Source organism: Neltuma alba, unplaced genomic scaffold (genome assembly GCF_004799145.2).
Source record: "Neltuma alba isolate B1F8T4 unplaced genomic scaffold, ASM479914v2 tig00011418_pilon, whole genome shotgun sequence".
Lineage (NCBI taxonomy): Eukaryota > Viridiplantae > Streptophyta > Magnoliopsida > Fabales > Fabaceae > Neltuma > Neltuma alba.
Genome location: NW_021636102.1, coordinates 11,707 through 28,268, shown reverse-complemented (window position 1 = coordinate 28,268; position 16,562 = coordinate 11,707). Strand labels below are relative to the sequence as shown.

At 32.9% G+C, this 16,562-nt stretch overlaps 1 protein-coding gene across 1 annotated transcript; it reads right to left on the bottom strand.

The window, feature by feature from the left end:
• Positions 1–4,630: 4,630 nt before the first annotated feature.
• LOC114713111 (phytochrome B-like) lies at positions 4,631–16,562 on the bottom strand. Its single transcript, XM_028897693.1, has 7 exons — positions 14,660–16,562; positions 13,337–14,144; positions 13,143–13,244; positions 12,647–12,940; positions 12,034–12,163; positions 8,014–8,163; positions 4,631–4,801 (listed from the first exon to the last, which is right to left on the bottom strand). Exons 1-7 carry the CDS (start codon positions 16,560–16,562, stop codon positions 4,631–4,633), a joined length of 3,558 nt encoding a protein of 1,185 aa, XP_028753526.1.

The following is a 16,562-nucleotide window of genomic DNA, read 5'->3' as shown; positions in this document are numbered from 1 at the left end:
TTCTACCAACTTAGTTATTTTGTTGAAGAACAGATCATGATGAGCACATTTTCATGTCGATGATGATATTAATACTTTTGCCGTGTTGACTCCTTTTTATGCTTTTAACAATCTGGAATATCAGTTTTTCCCCCAATTCTTTTTTTCTGAAATGAGTTTTCCATATGATGACCAAAAAAATAAATATTATTTGTCCTAAAAGTACATTTATTAAAAAGATAAAAATATTTATTTAGAAAAATTGATCAGAATACTAGTTTTTTAAAATATGAAAATAAAAAGGACGTTTGAGTAATTTAGCTTGTTTAATGTTCTAAATAACGACGTACCTTTTGTATAACATTCACGTTAACTTAAAAAAATTAATATAATAGTAAGTAAATGGATATATATAGTTGAAAAAAAAAACTATATACTCCTCTAGTCCTATTTATAGGACAGAGAATAAAGATATTTTTTGGTACTATTTATAGGGTACCAAGAAAATTTTTTTGTATGGATGTATAATGTTACCTTTTATTTATTATTGTATTAACTTTATTTACATAAAATATAATATATATTAAATAGGAACAAATTTGAAAAGTTGTTAAATTTTAAATGAGAATTAATAAAATTTAAATTTTTTTTTTTGTCTGTATGAAATATGTTAAAAGTGAGTTATAATTAGAATGGAGGAGTATACCCTAACTAATCTTCAAAAGGATTTTGAGTCAAATAGTTAATGCAGATGGGGTTGTTCTAAGCTTTTAATTGCGTTATAAAGTTGTCCAACTCAAGTACTGAAATTGCCAAAAAATCTAATAAGTGCGAAATTCACCGATAAATGAGGTCTATATATTTGGCATTTAACCATTTCGTAACATACTAGTCTTGTCCCACCGCCACCATGTTGGATCATTTATTACAGGCTAAACTAATCTAAGCCACATATATCTGGTAAATAGTCTGAGCTTACTTTATCCCACGAAACTTCATTTGATATCGTTTCTTCTAATCTTAGAAACTTCTCATTATTATTATTAGGCACATAGCCTCCATTGCAGCTTTGAGGTTTAATTCCTTCGCGCATGTGTGATACTAATAAGAATGTATTTATGTGTGTGTGTGTGTTTATAACTCTTTTAGTTTGATTATTTTATGAATGAAAAAAAGTAATGTTAGGTTTAACCGACACAACGTTTTTGTTTAGGGATCAAAATCAAAAGTATCATTTGGCGGCAGGCTAATATCTCTTGAGATACGGAGGGTTAAAGGCAGAGTAGTCCTCCCAATTAAGTTTTTCTAGAATTTTCTCTTTATTATTATTAGCACACACTAGCTTCGGTGCTCAATATAAGAGCTAATTAGGATTAGATTTAGTTCTAAATATATATAAGATCTCAATTTATTCTGTCTTTTAAACTTATAACTTTTTTTTAAAAAAATATTCTTATTGATTATAAGGAATTTATACTAGCGCTTATTCCGATGCACATGATTGAAGAGATTGTTTAGGAAAGTCAATAAATATTTATTACAAATAACTAACTTAACTAATTTTCTTAATCTCTTTAAATTAGTTATCTAGCATTCTAATTCTTATATTAAGGATAGGAGATAGTAGGAAGTATTATTCAAAGTCAACAATCCACCTACGTAATAAATTAAAGCTCTTAAATTCAGGACTTCCATATTTAAATATGTAATTATATGTGTTTTTTTTTGTTTATTGGTTTGAATTTAAAGAAATAAATTATATTTATTTACGACTTGTAAATGGTGCAAATATACAAATATATTGATCATATGTTGATTCAATTAAAGTTAAATAATTGGTATATTGATTGACATTATATAATGAAGTTAATTTTCAAAATGTTGATTAATAAAAATGCACAACGCCAATTACATGTACTCCTCTAATTCTATTTTCTAAGGAAGAGACAAAAATTTTTCTTATCCTATTTATAAGTCATCTTATTAAATTTTTAATATGAATGTACTATTTTTTTCTTCTTTTATTATTGTGTAGATTATTTTATTATTCTTGAAAAGTGTATACATTAAATAGTGATAGTGCTGGCAAAAAAAAAAAAAAGTAGGGATAAGGGTGGAAAAATTATTAAATTTAAATGTAAAGTTAACGAAGTTGAAAATTTTCTTAGATTTGATAAATTAGGTTGAAAGTAACTTAAAAATAGCACCAGATAAATATTTAAGTTGTGCTAAACGTATCCTTACAAATTTCTAAGATATGCAACGAGATCACTACTTGATTTGGATTGTTGAAATATGTTTAATTAGAATAAACAATATAAGCGTAATCAATACGTATTAGGCTAAATTGGATCCAGCTAGTTGAAAGAAGAAGATAAAATATATGCGGATAGGTATCACTCATTTTCAACATGAAAGAAAATCAAGATGATGGTGGACAATAGCTGGAAGGCAAGTCATGTGACGGTGCTCTCGGATAATTTGTGTCACCCTCAACAACACAAAAATAATTATAAAATTGATTTTTTTTCCAGAGAAATTTGGTGAAAACTCCCTATTTAAAAATTTAATTGGTTTTTTTTGGACGGAAAAAATTTAATTGGTTAAAAAAGCCTAAATTTGAGTGTGTGTAATTATGATTTATAACTGTAATTTTTTTTCCGCTGTATCCAACTTATCTTTCGTCATGTGCAACTGACTTTTGTATTGATGATTGTTGCACTTGCACATCATTGATGATATGTTATATAACGAAAGAAGAATTGTACTCACGGATCATGGTTGTACTTGTTCAAATTTAGATCTTTTTAGTCAATTAAGTCTTCAAATAGAGACTATTAGCCAATTTTTTCTTTTTTCTTTTTAGCATTTAAAGCACATTATTGTATTTAAATAGCAAATTTGACATAAAAATGTGATTACGCATTAAATTTCACTTTTTATTTTTATTTTTTTTAGGATTAAAATGTAAATGTATACTAAAACTTTTCACTCATGAGCGTGACACTCATAAGTTTTATAAAGTGTAAAGTTATCCTAAAAATTTAAAATGGTAGGAATTTCACCCCAACAAAACTTTTAACTGCCCAGTATTACTGAGTGAAAACTGAAAAGTTTCTGTACAAATTTGTATATATCTTAAGTTTTTTTATTTGCATCTCTCCAAATGTACCTCATGCAGTTAAATTAGTGAATTTTTTTGGACCAGCAAGTTAAATTAGTGAATTTAGAAGATTAGAATCAAGAAGAACTTACTTAATCCGTAACACCTGGCGCTATAAACAAATAAAAGCATGTGAGGTACATTTTTCCAAGAGACCTACTTTTGACATAAACATATATCTATCTATAATTTATTTGGCCTACTTTGTTAGATATTTTATTTATTACTATTCTCCTAAATATTAAAATTATTTTATAATATAATTTATACTATAAAATAGGTTTTACATTTATAATTGGATATTTTGAAGAGTATATCATACTCTTTCGGTCTTTAATGTAATACCTATTTAATTAATCTGTACACTACAAAATAGGTCTTACATTTAGGATTGGAGAAGTATATCATACTCTTTCGGTTTTTAATATAATACGTATTTAACTAATTTGATTAGATTAAAGAAGTTAGGTAATTTAGTTAATTATAAAAAATATGGCTATAAAAAATATGGCATATTTTTCTTTTAAAAACACTATAATCATCTTTCTTAATATTCTCTTTTTTTCTTCTACTTGATAATTTAGGAAAAATTAATAAATATAAGAGATATCTTATATTTAAGATCAAAATCAACTTAACATTTAGGTTTTATATTCAGGACTGGAGGAGTATTATATTTAAATATTTAAATTATATCAAGTTATTCTATATATTAGTCATTTTAATTTTTAAGTAAAATATTTTAAATTTGGTCCGCTAGTTAGTTTTGAATGAGTTTAAATTTAAAGTTTTACTCAGTCTTATTTAATTATTTGGCAAAAATATATGAAATCTACAAAGTACAAAAATAAGACTCTACCAAACACTCCCTCCAATGTTATATATAAAATATACAAATAACAGAATTACATAGATAAAAAAGTTGATTGAAATTAAAGGCAATAAATGTGTAAAAAATATATTTTATTTTATTTTTAAAAAAACTTTATTTATATATGGAGAGAGAGGGAGAGAGTGAAAAAATAGAAATAGAGAAAGGTAATTAATGCACTGATATAACATGTAATTAATGTGAGCAAAAATGAAAAAAATGGTTAAAATTTCATATATTATATTGTTTAAATGTATCTTATAAATAAAATCATGGTTAACCAAAAATTATACCTGTTCTTGTGTCCTATCCTTAATGTAGGATTTAATTAGAGAATTAATGTTGGTCTGATATGTAAGACTTATTTCATATGTTTATCGATTTTTTTCTAAATTAATCTTATTGATATTCTATCAATAACAGTAAAATAAGAGAGAGATGAAGGACATTAAGAAAGATGTTTGAGGTATTTTAAAAAAATATATCGTATTAACTAATTTAACTATATTAATTAATTTAACTAACATCTTTAATCTATTCAAATTAATTAATTTATCAGTACGAAGGACGGGAGTACCGAGTGGGTAACTTTTAAAGTCCCAGGGCGAAAGGGTAGCTCAAGCCCAATCAAGAAGAAGCACCTTTCGGCCTCCCTCATATATCTGGACCTCACCATCCATTGGCTTCCGGATCTTCCTGCCTATGCTAAGCCCTAATCCTTCGCGACTCCTCCACTCACTACCATGGAACAGACCATATCCTTCACACCATAACCTGACAATGTTGTACTGTGCACATTTTCTAAAACAAACCAATATTCATCCAAATTTTAATGTCAGATTCAACAATTTCTTAACTGACACCAACTTTGAGTGTGAATTATGGTGTTAAGTAAATACGTAATGTTGAAGTCATCACACTGTTAAGAGCAAAGAAATAATGAAGCAATTTAAAAATACTGCCAATATACCAGAACGCAGCATGCAGAAGAGTAATTCCATCAGAAATTTGTTTTAAAAATGAATTAAGAGTCAGAGATGTGACATTTCTCTTTGTAACATTGATTACAGAGAAGGATGTTAAAGCAAGTAAGCAAATATATATAATCCCACTAATATGGGACAGTGAGGTAAATTCATATTTTAATATTCTGGTTGCAATTATGCATTACTTGTGCTTTGTCAAGGTAAGTTTATTTAAGATTGTGTACTTAGCAGAATAGCTTGCCTTCTTGATCATTTTACATATGGGAAAAACACAAAATCTGAAAGCTTGATTATTAAGTGAGGACCAAGATTGGTTTTTCTTGACACCCCTGGATGAAGTGTAGATTCAAATGTCCTGGGAATCCTGTGCGGAAGCTGCACTTGACTCTACTGAAATGTTTTGAGAAGACTCTGTGAAATTAGGGTTGAAACCTATAGGACTTCCCATAGTCATCCTTTAGAATTAGAACTGATACAATGTCAAAAAGTTATCCTCCCCCTAAATGCTTAAGCTATCAAGCAAGCAAGGAGGCTAACAATGGTTTCTATATATAGCGCTAATTGCAGTTTTGCAAGAAGAAGAAAACCCCAATATAAAATTAGAGATAATAAATTTCAAAGTTCAGGACCCCCCTCACTCTTCCTTCAGTTAATGATGTGATTATGTGTCATTTTTAGTACAGCTTCTAGTAAACGCTTAGTTACACTATTTCTAGTTTTTAATATGAAAATTGGTTTGACTTTCAATTTGGTTTTAAATATAAAACCTCAATCTACTTTCTCTTTCATATTTATTTATTTTTTTAAGGTAATCCTTGTAGTAATTGTATATGTTAAAAATTTTATCAAATGGTAGTTCTAGCTAATATACATGATCAGTAAGGATATTTTAGAAAAGATGAAACCTATTTATTACAAATAATTAATTTAACTAATTTTCTTAATCTCCTTAAACTGGTCAATTGGCTCTTATATTAAGAATTGGAAGTAGTATTATATTTATTGCTAGAGTTTTGACATTTAAAAGATTGAAAGACTTGCATATCCACCCAAAGATAAAATTGGATGAAGAGTCCCTAGTTTTTTTCTCCCTCGATAATAGACGATTTTATTAATATTAGATAAAATGATACATAAAAAAAGTATCAACAACTAACATACCAAGGTAAGTGGCTGTGAAGCCCAGCAACAGAAAATAAAACAAGTGAAAAAAAAAAGTTAACCAAAAAAAATTACACATACAAACATTCAGGAAGACAGTTCAAAGCAAGTCCCTTGTGTTGCACCAACTAACAAAACTTCCTGCATGTCCACGCATAAAGGCTTCATGGATGGAGAATCCTTAGTTAAGCAGCGTGCCATACAAGACAGTCTGGGTCCTTAGAACTTGTGCTTGTCCAATAATAATGATTCCTCTTGAAGTTCCACTTTCATAGAACTTGTTCTCCATCAATGCTGGGCTGTTTCACCTCCTCCTCTTTTTTTCCCCATTCATGCGGCCCAAAGCTTTAAGCCACATGTTGTGTTTCATAAAGAACGATGTGTAAGTATTTTTATAAGTATTTTTTAAACCTGAAAATATGTCCTGATCCAGTGAGTCTCAAGACCCAACTTATCTAAATTTTTTGTTATAAAAAAAAGGGAGCCTCAACTGCAATTCACTTGGAGAGGCTTATGCATGAATCCCAATATGATATATTGCATCTGAATCAGCTAACACGAAGTTAAAGAAAAAAAGATTTTTTTTAATTAATACGGCTTTGAACAATAATTTGAGTCTAGAGGTGGTGATGATAAGCCATTTTTTTCATCAATTATTTATCTCAGCCACCATTCTTCCTGAGGCCCACTTGAACTATGCGGGGTCCACACGGTGTATATTTCCCTTTCTCGTTATCTTCCTCTGCCACTCTACTCACTTAAAAATTCTATAGAGAGGGACCAAATCAATTAACAAAAGAATTACTCAAATTATGACTAATATGAGAATATATATTAACCTATCATTGACATGGGGAATACAAACAACTTTGGACCTGTGGAGCTAATACAACTAAACGACTTAGATGGGCTGAACAGCTTACTGTAAATTAAAAAAGAAGCCGAACCCTTCATGTATCTGTCGATTTCGTTGATGGTAAGGATTGGCCTCTTGCTTGGCGATGAACTACACAACACAGAGATATGATCGCATTAAGATATAATATATATATATATTGATCTCGTTGAGAAACTTGTCCATAATGAATTTGTCGTCCGAAGATTCCAATTAATGTACGTACGTGTCTGCATGGAGGACTCGATACTAATTTATGATGATCTGTACTTTTAAACTATTTGAAACTATGTACTTAGAGTCTTAGATAATTCTCAAGCTCGTAATTCCAACACATTTATAGAAAGGCACTATATATGTTTGTGCTTTTACTAGTTTGTGTCTCAATTCTTAGTCTCATAAGGGATTTAATCGTGCCTCTGATTCTTATTATATAAGTGAGGTTTTCTTAAAGTTGATATGACTATGTTTAAACCAGAAGCTTGCCTTTATATTTCATATGCATCATGCAATATATATCAGTGATATTTCTTTCATATGCTGATGACTAATTGCGGTGTTTTGATAGCATTAATCTCACTTTGCTTGTAAAAATCAAAATAATCAAATTAGGCTACTTATTGATGATTAAATTAATTATCAGATTAATAGATGAATATAGCAAAGACGAGAGAGAGAGGGGGAGAGAGAGAGAGAGAAGAAAAAGGCTAAAGCCACACTTATTTCATTGATATACAGGATGCACGGTACTGAGCTTGCATCTGCCATTTGCATGGGTAATACTTGGAGGTATGAGAGAACATGACAAGGATTTTTATAATTAGAAGCCGCCCCGCTGTAAGAATTTCCGATGCCTTTACCGATGCCCTGTGCAGCAGAACCAGCACCTGAACCAACACCTTCTGCGGTACCTTTGACAGCAGATCCAACTCTGAACCAACGCCCTGGGCGGCATTACCGAATTCTGATCCAACACCACCAGCTGCTCTGCCAATACCTCCTCAACACCTCCGGCAGCACCTCCGGCAGCACCTCCAAACCCTCTTCCAGCACCCAATACCTCCTGCAGCAGATCCAATGCCTCCTCCAATACGTGGCATTCTGATTCCTATAACCAATGCCAGCAATAAAGCAATAAGCCCTCCAACGTATTATGATTCAATCTCCCCATTGTCACTAACTGATCAAACAAGCAAATACTCAACCACAATATTTCCTTTGCTTTGCTTCTTGTAGTGGGAAGCCAAGCAATAAATGTGAAGTATTTATAGTGCAAAGGAAGCTGATTGCATTCAATAAACTTGATTGACTTTTGCTAAGAACAAGAGCTACTCATAAGAAGGGGTGAACCCCACGAGTTAAAGAGAATAAAATGAGGCTGTTGGTGCCCACATATATATAGAAGCAAGATAGGAGAAGGAATAGAGGTTCAACTTTATGTTCCAAGTAAAGCTTAATATTATTGTAGATCCTTATGGTTTGGATCTTTAGTTTAATTTCATGTGGTTTGAAAGTAGTTTTGTGTTTCTATAGTTTTCTTCAGTTTAAAGTATTAGTTCTTATAGATTCATAATGATTTGAATATGAGTTTAATAAAATCTGATTTCAAACATTTGAGTTCATACTCTATTTCATGATTTTGAGATGGTGCAATCATTCTTAACAGGCATAACTCTTCCTCAACCGTGGGTAATCTATCTTTAATTATGTGCCAATGACTTTCATATTGAAGACTTTTGTACATAGTTGGAGATAGATTTTGGTGTATAATCTAAATTTATAAATATTTTATACCTATTTAGTTTATTTCATACACTTTTTTTAATCTAAATTTATTTTTTAGGCGAAAATTGAATTTGCATAGAAATTTTACTCATATCTGTCTTTTTTGTGCATGGAAATTAATAAATGGAGAAGGAAAGAAATAAATGGAAAAGGAGAATTAATGAAAAAGGGTGGATCAAAGGGAGTAAAGAAAGCCGTTGGCGGTTAGGCGCTCCTATAGAAGCTTCAGCCTCCACATGAAGGGGAATGAATACACACACACACACACACACACAAATATTAGCAAATTCCACATGAAAAAAACAAGAGCTTCAATTTTCAGTTATTAATAATAAAGGTTATGGGGACACTCTGAAGGTATTTAGTCACTATGTAACTAACTCTTTAGGATTGTGTTTTAAGACAGTTGAAGCTTATAGGGAAATATTAAGCGAGTGCTGGAGGAGGAAGGAAAAAAGGTGGAGAAAAGAAAGAGAGAGAAGGAACGAGGCGGACAAAAGAAGAGGTGGAAGGTGGTTGTGGAGAAAGTGGAAAAGGAAAGTAAGTGGAAGAAAAGAATCTGAAAGTTGAACGGTGCTTAAAGGTGGCATAAAAGTGTTTCGGTGGAAATTAAATTATGACTTTTAAAGTAATTTTATAATATATAAAAGAATTATCTCACTTTAAAAAGTGATTTTATTGTAAGCCAAATACCCCCAAATCTAGGAAGATGAAAGCCAGGAGAAGTCTCTGGTTGAATAGAAAACATTGGGCTTGTTTGGGAGGGTTTAAAATTTTTTCCATAAACATGTTTCACGTAAATTGAAAGAAAACTCATCTCACATATTTGTCTTATATTCTGTAAATTACTGTTAAAAAACTACTTATAAGCTGTTCCAAATAGGCCCATTGGAAGTATGGGTGGTAGCTGCCTAAACAGTGAAAGCTGAAAAAAAAAAAACGTTCGTTTGCAGCCGCTTCTCATCATTTTTAGGATGTGTTTGAATTAGCAGTATAAAAAGTTACTTTTTTTTTTAATTTAACTTAACTTTTACAAAAATAGATTAGCTAAAAATCAGGTAGTGCAATGTAATTTATGCTTGGACTGGTTTTTGTTAAAAAGTCATTTTGAGAAACCAAAACTTATTTGGATGATTAATTAAAAAAAAGGTTTAGATGTAAAATGATTGAAAAGGATATGAAATTATTAAATAGTATATATTTATATTATATATTTATAATAATAATGTTTAAGAATAATTAAAATTAAAATTATAAAAAAAAAAGTGTTATTTTGAGAATAATTAGAACTAAAATAATATATTTAAATTTAGAAAAAAAAAGAGAAAAAGCCCTCCTATTAAAAATAAATTCCGAGAAAGATCTGAATCGTAATACATGCATTCTATATGTATAATATTTGTACTTAGCATATAAAATTTATCAATTACTTCTTACCAATTAAGTTTTTAATAGAAATTTTTTCTCAACTATCCATAGATTTTATAAATATGATAGTAAATAGTAAAGAATAATAAATTTATTTTTTTAAATGGTTCATTATTTATTTAAAAAAATAATTTCTTTAATGTTAAAAACCAACTCATAAAGCATTTTCTCTCCTCCCGCACTGACATTTGTGGGCTCCACTTATTTAAACGTGCAATGAAGAAGCCGAAAGCAATAAGATGGAACTTTTGAAAAGAAAAGTTGCTTTTAAGCAAAGCCCATTTACTTTCACACCCAATCAAAACATACTCCTCCAATCTTTAATATAAGATCCATTTAATTAATTTGATTACATAAAGAAATTAGATAAGTTAGTTAATTATAAGACATGTGGACACATTTTTCCTAAAAAATATAATTATTCGGCCTGCTGATTACCTTCTCTTCCTCTTCTATTTGATTATGGTTAAAGAAGTATCCATAGGGGTAATTAGAAAAAATGAAATATGAGAATCGGTCCTATATTTAGGATCAAAATTAACTCAATAATTGGGTCCCGGAAGAGTATATTTTAAGCATGAAATACTTTTTTTAGCTTTTCGTAGTAGAGAAGTTAATTTAGGAGCCATCACTCTAATTCCAAATATACCCTTAGTAAGATAAGATGGACGCCAACATCATTTGTCCTTTTTTTTTTAAATGCTATTTTTTAAATATATTTTTTTCCTATGCAACATACGAAAAAATAATGAAATTTTTATTTTTTCTTCAAATGCCTATTGAAAGCACCAAATAAACAATATATTTTTTAAAATTTTTTTTTAAGATAAGATATAATAATATAATTATAATAATTAATAAAATTAAAAAAAAATAAAAACAAAAAATAAATGCAGATTATCTAGCTGTAGGTTGAGGACCTAACAGTACGGGTTTAAAAAACTCGTTTGCTGAAAAGATAGCCCTAACCCTTATTTTTGGCAAATTAAACTCACAAGTCCAGCTTATATTATTGGCTCTAACGGGAAGAAAAGAAAGTACCGGGAAGAAAAGAGAAAGCAGCGTAGGTAACAAAAAGCCCATTATCGTCAAATAAGCTTCTTCGCCGAAAAGGACACCGAGTAATTATTCAAACATGCATGTTGCAAGGACGAAAGATATTCTCTAGTTATGCAACCATCTAATTAACTTCACATATGATAATCACTCTTCTTTTCTCTCTCTTTTTTTTTTTTTTTAATTTTACATCTTCACATATATTTCATGCGTAGTTTAATTAGTGAAGTTAAAAGATCGGAATCAAGAACATACTGAGCCATAACACATGACACCATAAACACATTCAAGCATGCAAGGTACAATTTTCCATGAGAATTAGTCCACCTAAGAATCTCCTCTCTCCCACAACTTCATCATTTATCATAGAAGCTTAAGGTTACGTTTAGCAGCAAATTAACATGCACCAACATAACTGCTTGCTCAAATACATGTCGCTTACCCTGTTGGGTGAGCATACAGAGTGCGACAATATGATGATGGAAGTATCTAGGCATCAATATGGGATAGTGTTTGAACTTTGGGGGGGGGGGGGAACATACTAGGAGAGCTATTTCCGTTTGGATTTGACAATGCATGAATTTGGATTAGCCCTTATTATTAAATACCTAATAGTTCTTACCAAGAAGCTTTTAAGGGCTCAACGAATCAAGGGTAGTTCAAACACAATCAAGAAGAAGCATCTTTCAGCCTCCCTGATATATTGGACCTCACCATCCATTAGCCCCAGGATCTTCCTGCTCATTCCTAGCCCTAACCCTTCTTGACTCCTCCACTCACTGCTATGGAACATGTCTTGAATCAGTTCAGGGGGGAGACCTTCACCAGGACATACCATCCTTCACACAAACGAAACAGAGTTAATAATCAAGGGATAGAAATGGGACATCATTTGCAGATAGATGCATATAGATAAGAATGGAGTAATAAATTGTATTTAGCTAAAATAGCAGTATTTGAAATCTCTTTTTTGTTAATCACTTTCTATGAGAAAATGCAGAGCTTTGAAGGAACATAAGGGGAAAAAATATCTAACAAGCCTCTTTTTTCAGGGTCTACTGTATTTATTTAAGCTTAAACACACTTTTTTTGATGACTCTAGTTTATATTTATTCTGACAATGTTGTCCACATTTTCTAAACAAACCAATTTTGCGCTGTTCTCACACCATCATCCAAATTTTAATGATGAATTCAACAATTTCTTAGTTGACAACAACTTTCAGTGTGAATTATGGTGCTAAGCAAATAAATAAGGTTGAAATCATCACATTGTTAAGAGCAAAGAAATAATGAAGCAATTTAAAAATATTGCCAATATACCTGAATGTAGCATGCAGAAGTGTGAGTCCATCAGAAATTTTCTTGAATCTAGCATCAACATCAATTTCTACCCAACCATCTGGAGATGGAGCATAATGCACCATGTTTAACAAGAAATCAGCCAAAACCTGTTGCATTCTCGATTGATCACCATAAACGGCTAGTCTCTTGACTTTTTTAGAAATATTACAAATCAATTGTAAATATCTCTCTCTCAGCGATAAAGTCACTTGGCTAATCACTGCATCTATGGCATTCCCAAGAAGGAATTCCTCCTTCTCAAGCTCCAAGGACCTAACTCCCAAGAGAAAAAAATGAAAAGAAGATACTACCTTTCTCTTTATAAGATTGACATAGGAAGCTTAGAAGGAAATCAAAGCAAGTAATTGAGATAAGGTTAGCAGCAAATGTCTGCAAAGAGTAGTGTATAATTTCACTAACATGGCACAGTGAGATAAGTCGGTATTTTTATATTCTGGTCGCAATTATGCATTACATGTGCTTTGTCTGAGTTGGTACATTTAAGATTGACCACTTGAAGAATCGAAGATGTTGAATGTTGTCAGATGAAAGAAAAGCACCCACTAAAATGCTCCAGCTACCATGCAAGGAGGCTAAAGAAAAGTTTTTAGAGCTCTAATTGTCTTGCAGAATAAACCAACAATCTAAAATGTTTGTTTAGAATCTCACCTGTCCTCAATGCTTTCCAGGCCCGCATCGTGTATTATCTTGAACATCTGCTTCTCACAAGCATCAATGGCCACAAGAAACTGATTTTGATCATCAGTCAATTCTGTGTCCTTCAAAAGAGAGTTAGAAAAGCGTATTCCACTCAAAGGATTTTTTATTTCTTGACGAATGAAAGCTAATTCTTTCATCACAGCAAGGCAATTTTTCTCCATTTGCCTCTGGACGTCAAGAGACTGTTGAAGTTCAGGACTTGCAGTTTGCAAGAAGCAGAGAACCCCAATAATCTGACCATTGGGGTTAACCCTCTTATGTGCAGTCAAAAGAGCTTGCACAAAGTTTCCATGCCGATCAAGGAATGAAAGTGGGAATTTTTCTGTATCCTGTCCACCATGTGCATTGTGCAATAGAATCGAGAAGTTCGCTACGGCATTCAAACCTTTCAGTTGACAGAAATTACCAAAAACCTCTCCCACCAACAATTTCCCAATGACATCCCCACGAACCCAACCAGTAAGCTTTTCCATGGCAATGTTCCACTCTGAACAGCATGTGTTAGCATCCGACGCAAAAATGGGAGGGACTAATGGACTCGGGTTATGTACTATGGCCTTGTAGTCACCCTGTAAGTGAATAAATTTGTCCATTAGTACTTTTTGATCAGCGACATCCTGACCAATAAAGCATACCCCAGTGATTTCATTTATGGGATCCTTGGTGGAGCAAGCATTCACCGCAACAAAAACTGCCATCTTATACTTTTGTGGGCCAAAGGTCCTCATTTTTATCTCAACATTCTTATCTTCTTCACCTGTACTAATTAAAATCAAGCCATCAAAGCTATATTTTTTCTATAGACAAACAAGATATTTTAAAGCAGAATAGCAGATAGCAGGTTGCTTTCAAGCTCATGCACACAAGATTGATTGCAGCCACAAGAGAATGGCATCGGACTACGAATATTTTACCTAGCTTATCTATAAGAGGCATCGATTGCATTAGCCAATTCTTTTGGCATAGGAAACAACCAGGGGTAAAATTCAAAGTTCAGGATCCGTTCAGTGTATATTGCATGATTATTGATTAGACATGCAGAAGAGCTTGGAAACCTTATTACATTCATCCTGGGAATTTTTTCCCCTCACTCTTCAGTTGATCATGTGATTTTTTTTTTTGGCCTGAATTGATGATGTGATTAGGTGTCATTTTCAGCACAGCTTCTAGTACATGTTTAATCATTATGTATACTACTAGAGTTTTGACATTTAAAAGATTGAAAGACTTGCATGTCAATCCAATTGAAAAATAGTATGTTAGAGAGGCTACCTCTTAAAGCACGAGAAATAAGCCTATCTACACTTTCTTTGGACTCTTTATGCACAAGATCATGAGCCAATGACTTTCCCACAGCTTCCTCAACTAAGAGTCTAGTCAATTCCGCAACCTTAGCATTCCACCCTCTTATTCGTCCATCAACATCTACGGAAAATATGGGAGCAATAGCAGTTTCTATCAATCTATCGATTTCCTTTGCTGTCCAAATTAGAACATCCACACCTGTCAACTCATGATGCCGAGGCTGGGAATCTACAACAGACTTAGAGTTGCTATGCTCAACAACATTCATTGATTCTTGTAGGATAAGCTGCACAGAGCGAATTTCATTCAATTCCAAATCCTTTGAACCATCCGGTTTGATCTCTCTTGCCACACGGGATCTGAACCAGAATAGAAAATCTTCTGCTGTGATATAAGCAACAGTCATTCCACAAACTGAATCACCAAGAGAGGCAGCTCCAGGATAGCCTGCATCAGCCAGACTATCAGCACTTGTTGAATCTCCATGGAAGGTCAGCAACCACCCTATAATGTCCTTTACCTGAGACTCATTTGGGGTGACACCTAAGGGGTAGTAGTTTCCATGGTAGTACAGAGCTGCTCCATCACACTTCATAAGGTCCATAATACTTGGGGATTGAGTAACAATACCAGCGGCAGAGTCCCTAAGCAGCATGCCATACAACACAGCCTGGGTCCTTAGAACTTGTTTCTCCAGTAATACTGATTCCAATTGAAGCTCTACATTCAGTTGGTGCTCAAAGGCCTGTATTAGGAATTCACATGTGCAGCGCAAAGGGAAAGGAATGAATAGAGCAGAAGTATGATGGTAAACAACTAGGCCCCATGGCCTCATTATTGAGGTAAAATTAGTAACAATTTCTTCATCATGCCCATTTATTACAATTGCAATAGCCAATGAAGCGGTTGATCTCATATTGGCCATGTACTTGGCATGACAGTTATGTGGGGCAAGAAGGGTTGATCCAATCAAGCACAAAGGCTGCATAAGACCCTCATCCTGAATCACATGAACAGGAGTTTCATGGCGATCCACAATCATGCTAATTCGATTCTGCTTGAACATCAACTTTAAATCCTGAGGAATATCAAAAGCAAGATGATGCAAACCAATACAAGGCTCCAAGTCTGGCCTCTTACTCTCAGCAACAACCTCACTATGCTCCTCCTCATGAAATTTATAAACCATTACGCTATCATAACCGGTAAGTTCTCTGACACTTTCAGCTAGAATATCACAACAATGCTTAATACCGCCACCAGGAAATGATTTGAACCGCGAAATTGCACGCCCCGCTAGCTTCTGAGATTGCATCCACCTCGAAATGGACAGCTCAGGATCCTCTGTTCTGGCAGGCTCGAAATCAATCACAACCCCGACATCAATCCTATGCAGAATCGCATAGAAAGGCTTCTCCGAATTCCCAGAACGAACCCAAATGGGGTTCAACTGTGACAGTTCTACAGCCTCAAATGCCTTTCCAAGCTGAAGCACGCTAAATGGGGTGAAGAAATTCCGAAGGTCGGACCCAATCTCGAGGGCTTCACACTCTTCCAGACTCGGAACTGATTGTGGGGTGTCAAGGCTCAGAAAATCCCGCGCGTTTTCACTGTACCCTATAACCCGAAAAGATGGCTCGTCGACAATAATCACGAAACCAAAGGGTTGAATATAGCCATTCCTTTGGATTTTTGATGGATAGATTGTAATCTCTTGGTCGAGAAGAGAATTGGCGGAGGCTTTTGTGGAATGCGAGTAACAAACAAAAGGTTTACTGATTGAGGGTGTACCATGATGGGTTCTGCGATTGCTTGCGCCTGAAGTATGAAGTTCGGGGAATGGTTTTGATGCTCTGCTCTCTGAAGCCAT

Bases quoted from the DNA above. Each gene is read 5' to 3' on its own strand.
- LOC114713111 (XM_028897693.1), bottom strand. From the start codon at position 16,562: ATGGCTTCAGAGAGCAGAGCATCAAAACCATTCCCCGAACTTCATACT. The intron at 14,145-14,659 runs GTAGCCTCTCTA...TAATTAGTACAG, and splicing joins TATTTCTCGTGCTTTAAGAG to GTGAAGAAGATAAGAATGTT. The intron at 4,802-8,013 runs GTAATGCCGCCC...AAATGTGCACAG, and splicing joins TGGTGTTGGATCAGAATTCG to TACAACATTGTCAGGTTATG.